This window comes from Panicum virgatum, chromosome 3N (assembly GCF_016808335.1).
Source record: "Panicum virgatum strain AP13 chromosome 3N, P.virgatum_v5, whole genome shotgun sequence".
NCBI lineage: Eukaryota > Viridiplantae > Streptophyta > Magnoliopsida > Poales > Poaceae > Panicum > Panicum virgatum.
Window position 1 is genome coordinate 52,627,329 of NC_053147.1, and position 11,209 is coordinate 52,638,537.

At 48.5% G+C, this 11,209-nt stretch overlaps 1 protein-coding gene across 1 annotated transcript; it reads left to right on the forward strand.

The window, feature by feature from the left end:
* Positions 1-1,164: 1,164 nt before the first annotated feature.
* Positions 1,165-2,721, forward strand: LOC120666151 (dehydrin DHN1-like). Its single transcript, XM_039945937.1, has 2 exons — positions 1,165-1,918; positions 2,118-2,721. Exons 1-2 carry the CDS (start codon positions 1,508-1,510, stop codon positions 2,490-2,492), a joined length of 786 nt encoding a protein of 261 aa, XP_039801871.1. The 5' UTR covers positions 1,165-1,507; the 3' UTR covers positions 2,493-2,721.
* Positions 2,722-11,209: the final 8,488 nt, after the last annotated feature.

Sequence of the window (11,209 nt, forward strand, 5' to 3'; positions counted from 1 at the left end):
TGCAGTGAACTTCTCCAAGAATGATGGATAACAGCTTGGGCACATATAATAACACATCTAATTTCACAAAAAAAAATTATACCCTGGGGATTGGTGCTAAAAAGCTTGCCGATATGTGCTTTAAGAATTCATCGCCTGACGCATGCAAGCAAATTAAAAAACAAACATTGTTAAATAAAGCCCCTAGATGATCGATGTTGCTTGATGTCCTACGCCATGGAGAAAATAAATACCTTGATACAACATGCAACATGGGGTCAGGATCTGATGGGAAACATAGGTGGATCCTGACAGTGCCCTGATTTAATGAAACAAAGAACAAAGATGGAGGTCAGCGATCTCGACGGCAGTTAGCAAAACAAAAAACAAACATCGCTAGACAAATCTCTAGACGCCATGGAGAAAACATGCACCATGGCCAATGTGCAAAGAGGGGAGGGGGTGGCATCCTCACCGTTGATTTAATGAATCCAAGATCAAAGATGAAGGTCGGCACTTGCCTGGGGTAGTCGGCCATCGCGACGACAGCATGTTGCAGTGGGTGCTCGCGAAGGCGGCCCGGCGATAGTGTAACGGCTGCCTGCGAGCTAATCTCGGTCGAGCGTGGGAGCGGTGCACCTGACGGAGCACAAAAAGTCCTCTATCAACCAGCGCACAAGACAAATGGAAGGTTTGGCACTCAATCAACCAGCGCACAACACAAAAGCAAGATAAACAAAAGAGAGTTAATCAGCTCACAACAATAAGGAATTAAAAGGAGAGATTTTAGGATGTCTTACCAAAATTATGGTTGCCTCATCTCTATACGATGGAAAGTAACAAGTGGGTACAAAGGTGGGTAGGTAAAAGTGTTTGGTGTAAAAAGTATTAGGATTTTGGTGGAAACATTTTTCTTCTATTAATTTCGTGGGTCTACACTCTCTTTCGTCAATTCTTTGGGCTGACAAGTGGGACCTCCTTGAAGGGTACGATAGGCCTAATCTTAGTGAGAAAGAGTTTTAATTGTTTCAACTTTTATAGTATATAGAAAATTTGAAGGCGAAACCAACCGTTTTTACTGGACGAAGAAGTGTCATGTACTACTCATCAAGCAGTCCTCGCATTAGTTTCCATGCCCAAGAGTCCAGTCCCATCGCGAGGCACCACCGCGCCTCTTGGCCGGCCGCCGGCCGCGCGGGGTTGCCGTTTCCAGATATAGAATACATGAACCCAAAACGTATACGGTCACGACGCAGCCTGCCAGCCCACCACCCCACCCCACGCGTCCACTCGGCATCCTATGCGCCAGACACCCAACTTGCTGCATGCGCGCACACGTAGCTTGCGACGTGTCGAACTGCCGACCCCAACACGTTGATCTCACACAGCGACACACAACTCTATAAAAAGCCAAGACGGCCTCGGCTTTGTCCCATCTCGATTCTGTAGCTGTGAAGTTTGACAACTGAGCTCAGCAAAGTTATCCAAAATTTAAGAGTGACGCACAAAGCCAGAGAGAGAGAGAGCAATGGCGCACTACCAGCAGGGGCAGCCGACCACCCGCGCCGTCGACGAGTACGGCAACCCGATTCCTGGTGGCCACGGTATTCAGGGGCAGGCCGGCGGGTACGGCACCACGGGCACCGCCGGCGGCTACGACGCCGGGGGATACGGCGGCCAGCAGGCCGGGTATGGCCCCACCGGCACCGGTACGCACGACGTCGGGGGCTATGGCGGCGCTGGTCAGCCAGGTTTCGGAATGCACGGCACCGGTGGGCACACCGGCGGCGTGCCCGGAGCCACGGGGATGGGGACCCATGGCACCGGTCACGGCGCACAAGGAGTGACTGGAACCCACGGCGCCGCGTTCCCTCACGGAGCTGAGCACAAGACGGGCGGAATCCTCCGCCGCTCCGGCAGCTCCTCCAGCTCCAGCTCGGTGCGTTGCTTGCTTCCTTCCTTCAATTTTGGTGCTTCTGCACTCCGCCGTGTACACATCTGATCGATCTACCTGGTTCCTGTATGTTTTCCTTTTTAATATATTGACACGCAGAACTCCTGCGCGTTCGAGAAAAAACAGTGTTCCGGTATGTTTGATGAGTTCTTTTAACCAAAACACAACAATCTTAACTTTGCAGTCATCTGAGGATGACGGGATGGGCGGTCGAAGGAAGAAGGGCCTCAAGGAGAAGATCAAGGAGAAAATGCCCGGAGGGCACAAGGACAACCAGGGCCAGCACGCGACGGCCCCCGGAGCGTACGGCGGCACGACAGGGTATGCTGGGTCGACCGGCACCGGCGCCACCGGTGAGAATAAGGGCATGATGGAGAAGATCAAGGAGAAGCTCCCGGGCGGCCACAAGGACGGCGACCGGCACCACACCACGGCGACCGGCGGTTACGGGCCCGGCCGCACGGGAACCACCGACACATACGGGACGACCACGGAGGGGACGCACGAGAAGAAGGGCTTCATGGATAAGATCAAGGAGAAGCTCCCCGGCCAGCACTGAGCAAGATCCCACTCGCCTCCCAAGTTTGTCGTGTGAAGTACAGAATAAAATTGACCAAGAATAAAGCGGCAGCTCTGTCTGTACTGGTATATATATGTGTGTCTGCGCTGTACCTAGCTACCTTGAATTTCCTTGTTCTGAGTAAAATCTTGTACGTGTGTAGTTCTTAGTGTGTTTATTTCCGATGTGATCTTGTGAAAAATAAAATTGTGTCCTTCCATGGTAAAAATGAGTCCTATTAACATGTCGCACACTAAAAATCCTATAAACAATTAATATAAGGTCTGTCTGGCAGTTTCACGAGCTGGAATTCATGGAAGTGTAACCGGTGAAATAACGTGAAATCGTTATTGTCTGGTTACCCAATCGAAACAGCTAATACGGGCTTCTAATCCCCATGGGACCGCCAATCCGGACCTTTAGTCGCAGCAAACTGGGACAACAGGGTGATACAAACCTGCTGGGATCAAAGGGGTCGCTAGACGGGTCTCGCTAATTTACGGTTGACCGTAGGGAGGGGCTCCCTACGGTCGATCTCCCGACCGTTTTTTTTTCATTTTTAGTAATTTTTTTGTCGTTTTCCGGTTTTGGAAATTTTTGTGTAAGAGAAATTTTGGAGAGAAATAATTTTTTGACGAAAAATTTTGGAGACCAAAAAAATTTCAAGCAAAAAAAAGGAGAGCGGAAAAAAATTCAAGAAAAAAAATTTGGAGAGCAGAAAAAATTCAAGAAAATTTTATTATCATTAAAAAAATATTCATCTGAAAAAATCAAAGGAATTCAAAAAAATATTGTTGAAAATTTTTTGCAAAAAAAAAAACTGGATCTGGCGCGGCGGCGGCGCCTCCTCCCCACCCCGCCGCCTCCCCTCCATGCCGCGCCTCCCGTCCCTGCCGCCGCCACGCCACGCCACCCCTCACCTCCTTGCCGCCGGACCGCCGCGCCTCCCCTCCCCCGCCGCCGGCCTGTAACACCTCCAGTGTTTAGCACTATATAAAACAAGCAATTAACATGCAATGACACGTTAAACCCTCCCCAAATTCTCAATTACTGCAAAGCCGAAATTCAGTTTAAACACGCCAAAAAGTCAACTCTCGCACTTTTGCTCAAATGAACTTTTGCCCAAAATGAAAGTTGTAGAGTTTGACAAAATAAACAACTTTCATGTTCAAAGTTTTTCAAGTTCTAACATGAAAATTTGAATTAACCCCGAAAAACAAGCGGGATCATTAAACTTGAATTCAAATTTTAAACTTTCAAACCATCGCTCAAATGAATTTTTGCCTAAAAGGAAAGTTGTAGGAAATGGAATTTTGAACAACTTTCGTGTTCAAAATTTTTCGAGTTTCCATTGAAAATTTCGAGTTTTGGCTAAGTCAAACCGTGGACTTTCTTTTCTCTCTCTCCACTCCCTTTTTCTCTCTCCTCTCTCTCTCCCTCGCTGACTCTCCCCTCTCTGCGCGCGCAGGCGTTCAAGCACGCCGCGCGTGCGCCCGCTGCCGCGCTGCGCCGCTACCGGCCCCGCTCGCTGCCCTGCTGCCTGGCCGCGCGCCGCTGACGCCCCACCCCACTTGAGCGCGCACGCCGTCCTCGCCGCGCCCTGCCCGTTGACGCACACGCCGCGACAAGAGCACGGCGATGCGCCGCCTCGCCGCCGTGGCGCCCAAACGGGCCGGCCGTGCGCTGCCTGAGCTGCTGACCGCGGCCGGCCATCAATGCCGCGCGCGCACACGCCACCGCTCGCCTCAGCGACCGCCCCGCGCTGCTGCCACGGTCCTGCTCGCGCACGCCACGCGGTCGTCCGCCTCTGCCATTGCCGCACGACCATGCGCACGGTCGTCGGCGTCTCTTCTCCCTGCGCCCGTCCCTGCTACTCTCCCCATCCCATTTCACAGGCGCACCCATCCCTGCCCCCTCCCCTTCCTCCCACGCTGCCCCAAGCCGTGCCCAGAGCCGAGCGCTCCCCTGCGCCCTGCCCAGAAACCGGCCGCGGCCGCCCTTGCCGCCGCAAACACCTCACCGTGGAGCCCCTGCTCCCGGCCCTCCTCCACCCGCGCACACGCTCTAGCTAGCTTCCACACCTTCCCCGGCAGCTCAACGAACCCCCCATTGCTGCCCGGCGCCCCTCCTCGGCACAGAACGCGGCCGTCGCCGCTCGACGCGCCATGGCCGCCGCCCCTCCGCGGAGGCCTATGCTCCGGCCGCTCCCTCCCCAAAAGAAAGGCTCCATCCGCTTCCACATGTCCCAGTGAACCTCCCCGGCCGGACCTCGCCGCCCCTCCCTCGCCGGAGCGCCGCCGCCGCCACAGCCGCCCGCCGCCTGCCCCTGCTCACCGTGGCCGGTGCGCCACGGCCCGCCCCAGCGCACACCGAGACCACCTACGTGTTCATCTTGAACCCCTGATTCTATTCCCCCACTTCCCCTTCGCCGCCGGCGAGTGACCTCGCCGGATTTCGGCCCCCAAGGTCCGCCCCTCCCCTGTTAACTCTGGCAGGGACCTATTTGCAATTCCCCAAAACCTCCCAGGGGCATATATGCGAGAGTCGGTTTTGGTTTTCTTTTGTTTTCAAAACAGCGAACTTGCAAAATATATATAAATTCGTAGAAAAATCGGAAAAATGTAAACTCAACTGTTCTGAGTTCCTTGTGGCTAGATCTACAACTTTTGTTACATGCACTTTTTCATTTCCTCAATAGTTTTTATTTCATTTAAAATACAAAGAAAATGTACTTTATATTAGATCTCAATTTACAAGCATGATATATTAGCCATTTTTGGTCAGTGGATTAAATGCTAGATGTATAACCTTTTGTAAAAGTTTCATAGACTTTTGATATGCCTAGCTATCGGTTTATTTAAAACTTGGTTTATGCCTAGTTTAAATTAGTTTGTTTGTACATACTTTTAACTTGGTTTACTGAGCTCAAACTTTTACAGTTCCTTTAACTTAATGTTTAGTTACTGTACAAAAATTTTGAGAAATTTTAGATGGGTGAAACCAGTCCAACTAATTAATAGTAGAGATATTTACACTAAATCAAGAAAAATAGTTTCTTTACATAGAAAAATCTGATAATTTTTTTAAGGGATAAAATTTAGTTTATAACCATGTTGGTAAAATATGAGGCTCTGGAACTTGCTGTAAAAGTCTGTGGAATTTAATTTTGATCCATGCAGCAATGCATTGTGCTATTTTTCATGCCCTGTAAAATGCTTATTTAATTCTGAATAATTTATGGTAAATTTATATTTAGGTATACAACCCTCAGTTAAAATTTCATTACCAGTACTTTCACAGTTTGACCTGTAAAATTCATTTTTGCTTCTAGCAGTAGCTGGTTATTTTATTTTTCATGGTTAATGGGCTGCATGAAATGGGCTGAAAATTTCACAGTAAGCATTTTACTCAGAGGTGTATCTTGCATAAACATTTCAAACCCAGAATCTCTGTTTAACATTATTTGTGATAAGGACATGCGTAACCTAGTAATAAATGAGAAAAATCCTTTCTTTTGCTGCATAAGGATAAAAGGTACAATCCACCCTAGTTACTTTGTGGAGTCAGTTATAATGATTATTACTCTATAAAGGATTGTCCAAAATGATGTAACATAATCCTTTGCAAATCATCTTGAGTTTGTGTTGGATTACAACTCTATAGTAAAGAATTGATTAATTCGTATCACTAATATAACTCACGCATATGCATTTCATATAGATTCGACTACTCTCCCTGACGGTACGTACGAGTTGGTGCCGGAGTCCGAGAGTGAGCAGCGTGAAGCTCAAGTGAATCTAACTGAAGCCACTGAAGACCTGAACCAGAGTTCAGAAGAGCCCAAGGCTAGCTCCGCTCAGGAAGGCAAGCCCCGGAGCATGTCCTACCTATTTTAATTTATGCAACTATTTGTATTCCTGTTTATTATGCATTTAAGTTGCAGGAATTGTTTGGAACCTTAGTTGCATGATCCTAGGTACCTATGCTTGAACACTAGTATGTGTAGGTCGCTAGTTGGCTATGCTAATGGTTCGGTAGAAGTCGAGTGATTTCCTGTCACTCGCGAGCTCATAGGAGATGAATGCTTGCTACACACTGCAATATAAGGTTTACGGGCGGGGTTGTTGTGCTTGTGATACCCCGTCCGTTTAGTCAAAATGGATAAGGCCGCGGTGTGTGGTAGTGGTGGTTAAGCATTTGAACGTACTAACCACATGCCGAGAATATGGTAATCGGTAAGCTTAAGTACCTGATGGAACCGGCCGTGGAACATACTCCCCACTGTCTGGTCTATGGTCACGCACGGGTGCAGGGCACCCTAGGACGGTGGGCCTGTTTCATGCCCGGGGAAAAAGGGGAAAAGTCGCGTGGGTGATTGCATTCCTCATGCGTGTGTTTAGGTCTGCCTGGCCAGGTTAACAAATTCGATTCGAATCGTCCGTCTCTCACGGATATTGAGACTGCTTAACCCTTTTACCACATAGAGTAAGAAGTGGAACAATGATGATGAGAAATATGATTGAATGATGAAAATAATTGTTTCTCACCATGTATGCTTTAGGATAGATGCTAATGTAGAATGGTTAATCAAACTAGAACTTGAGAGCTAAAATCGGAGAATAAGGACTCACTCTTTATTGCTTCCCGGCAAAGACAAACCCCTCAAGCCAAAAGCCTTGCATGTCTAGTTAGAGGGCTAGTTATATTCTAGTCGGGTAAGCCTTGTTGAGTATTAGTATACTCAGTCTTGCTTGTGGCTAAATTTTGTTTCAGGTGATACTTTTGAGGACATGATTGCTAGTTTGACGTGGCCGTGTACTCTGCCTCCTGGTTGGTCGGTGGAGTGGGATACGACTCCGGCCAGCGATGGCAATGCCGAGTGATGTCATGTACGGGCTTCATCATGACATCATGTATCGTCGTTTAGAACTCGTTTTATTTTCCGCTACAGTGAACTCTGAACTACTTTAAATTCGAACTTCAAGTACCTTTCAGAGATTTCGAACTGGTTTGTAATAATTAAGTTAAGACTCTGTCATGTAATGTATCTGTGATTGGTTGTACTCTCTGGACTCACCTTCGTGTGGGTTACATGTAAGCTTTGGGTTCGATCGACGCTCAGGTGGATTCTTCGGGACTTTACCCGACAGCCCTGCCGGATTACTCCGTTTGAAGTGCGTGTTAGCCGGGATTACCTTTAAGGTGATGGTTAGCGCACTTGAGCCGGATTAATTTAGGCGGTACTGCCACACGGCCATGGAGCAGAGAGAGGCCCGCCGCGCCTCCCCTCCCCCGCCACCGGCCACGGAGCAGAGGGGCCCCGCCCGCCTCTCCTCCCCCGCCGCCGGCCATGGAGTAGAGAGAGCCCCGCCGCGCCTCCCCTCCCCCGCCGTCGGGCACGGAGCAGAGGGGCCCCGCCCCACCTCTCCTCCCCCACCGCCAGCCATGGAGCAGAGAAAAAAGGGAGGGGGAGGAGGAGGGCCGGCCATGGAGCAGAGGAAGGGAGGGAGAGAGAGAGAGGAAGGGGGAGGCAGAGGAAAGGGATGGGGAGGAGGAAGGCCGGCCATGGAGGAGAGGAAGGGGGAAGGAAGGGGACGGGGGAAGGGGAAAGGGGATGGAAGAGGCGCGGTCGCCATGGGGAGCTCCGAGATCCAGGAGAAAAAAGGAAGAGAGAGAAGAGAGCGGGGAGAGGAGAGAGATCTCATCGGATCAGCAGAGAGAGCGAGTGAGGTCCGTCAAATGGGTCGGTCGTCGACCGTGAGTTGGTGAGTTTACGGTCACCCGCAGATTCATCATTGCGTCGCCAGACCTAGGGTGATAGGCAGCCCTTAGAGCAACTCCAGTAGGGTTTTTACTTAGATCCCTACTTTTAAAGTAGATTCTAAAGAGATTGCCAGACCTAGGATAGTAGGCACTCTTTTGAGCAACTCCAACAACTCCAACAGTATTTCTATTTGGATCTCTAATTTTAAGAGTCAATGATCAAAAACCCCACTCCCCTAATTTTAAAGTAGGGGTTAAGGATAAAAAAACAATTCCCCTACTAAAATCCCTAGAGTAGAGAGGCATCTAAATATCCCTTCCAGCCAATCCGCCGCCGAGACCGAGTTCGAGCTCGCTGCCCCCGAGCAGCCAAACCGGCGCCGCCGCCGCTGTTTGGCGCTCGCGCTCCCCCACCTGTCCGTCGCTGGCGCCCGCATCCCCACCTCTTTGGCTCACGCAGCCACGACTACGGCCATAGCCGTGGCGCTATCTCGTCCTTTTGGCCCTCCACCAGGGCTAGCCCTCTGGCCCTTCGCCGACGAGTAGTCAGACGTGAGCACGGGCAGCTTCCCTTTGCCGTTCCACGGCCACTGCCAAATCTTGGACACCAAGAAGCTGTCGACCTTGCTGCCGGCACCGATCCTCTTCGTCCCCTCGTGCCTGCGGTGGCCTTCGTGTCGATGGGATTGGCGCCAGAGCTTCTGAACCTGGCCCCGGTCTTGGCATGGCCGTCACCAGGGGAAAGGGAGCGAGCCTCTTGCACCCAGGGGGCAAGGAAAAGTGGAACCCGTTGCGGCGGCGTCTCGCCCATGTCCAGATCCACCGGCCTCATGCAGTCAGGGAGCTTCTGGTCGACATGTCAGAAAAAGTAAGGGTTGGGATTAGGGGGTATTGCTGGAGTTGATGGTAGCAATCACAGCCCCAAAAAGTAGGAAGAGCCTCTACTCAAGAAAGTAGGGATCTTGAGTAGGGGCTATTGCTAGAGTTGCTCTTGGTCCGAGTCCCAGTTAGTCAATCAAAACAGGATATACGCTTTTAATCCCCACCATGGGACCGCCAATCCGGACCTCTAGTCCCAGCCAGCTGGGACAACAAGCACCTTTGTTTAATACCAATCGGCTGGGATTAAAAGGGTTGCCAGATCTGGGGTGGTAGGCACCCCTTAGTCCTAATCAAGTTAGTGTTACCAACCGGAATTCTAGGTTTTTTTCTCTGCCCTTTCTATTTATTTCTTTTTCATTTTGATTATATTTTTTTATCGGAATTCAAGTTCATGAACTCAATCCATATATATATGGAAATTTATTTATATAATATTTTTTCTTAATGTTCTTCATATTACTCTTACAGAAATTCATATAATATATATGGAAATCACTAGTAAAAATATTTGTTGACATAAAAATATGTCGATCCGATCTTCACGTTCACGTACACTAGAGCCTGGGAGATCTGCTTCACTCGATAGTACAAAACCCACTTGATGCCACATTCGTGGTATAAGTGCTAGTCAATTTCACCTGTAATTAACATGGGAAGCTAAACGTTAAATTTCGAAACATATCGGCGGGTGTTCCGATAGGAATACATCAACAATGGGCCAAGGGCAGCTGAACTAGGGGTACAAGCTGCGGTTAAAGCAACACAGCTCGAGAACAAGACCTAGATGTAGATCCAATCGACTAGAGTGATGGAATCATTCCTGCCGATAGGGAAGTAAATTTAAGCTGGACAATTTGTGATAAAATCATAAAATGAACTAGATTAAACAGATTATCTAACAATAATTATGCAATTACTGATAACTCATGAATTAAATCTAGGTAAAAGCAATGCACAACAAACCTAAGATCTAAGATATTCAATAACTTGAGCACTATAAATAGAGGAAGAAGTGATGCACCGTCAATCTTAGGCTTGTTTACGTAACTCAACTCGGAACTTACCAACAAACTGGAGATGGGAGCCGATGCATCCCCCATCCCCACTTGCTAGGAAGAACTTGTAAAAAGAAAACCTATTTCACCTAGGGTTTGGTGAAGTCACTAACAGAAAAGTAAATGCGTAATGTAAAGGTTGTATTGGATGTGGTTGATCAAATTTACAAAACCCATAAGTCTGCTATTTATAGCCCAAACTAGGACTCCATGTCGATCACGATGAGTTTACAACTTGACTCACAAGAAAATAAATTTTCTAAAACATATTAAACCTATACTTAACACGATAACTCGCTGACAAGATTTGCCAGCCCAATTCTGCTCCACCAGCTACAACACCTCCATGGCCCATCGGCCCAACATGTTTCATCCTTCTTTCTTTCCCAGGGTCAGCTTGCTTCCACCGGCTGCCTGCTTCACACTTTTAGATAGACACGTACCAAAAAAGGGTTTCAACACATACCATCCAATTTTAGAATAAAATATAATTCTAGTCCGAAGTTTTTGAATCCAGACGGTCCTTGTCCTTCTTGTGTGGGCGTCATAGGTATTCAATGCAGCCAGCTCCTCGCGCTTTGTGCAGGCAAGTCAAATTCCATCCATGTCCCTAACTCATCACTTTCCTTTCCACTCGTTTGCAACGCGACGCACCAACTTCTGTCTTTTCACCCTTGCCCTTACCTTCCCATTAAACCCAAGGGCGTCATGCTCCACCTTCGTTCGGCCGATTCATCTTCCTCCTGGATCTATAAAAAAGAACCTCATCGTGTTAGAAATCTAGGCAATTTCATGTTTAATTTATTTTATAAATATGACGCAAACAAGAAATACATGATCATGATATCATATATGTGCTTATCAAAGAAATTCATCATCAAAGTCATCATAAACATGAAACTAGTGCTAACCAGCAAAGCATGACATGTGAAAACTCTCAAATAAAGCATATCAATCACAGTGTTTATGTGTGGCAGAACCGCCCGAATTAATCTGGCTCAAGTGCGCTAACCATCA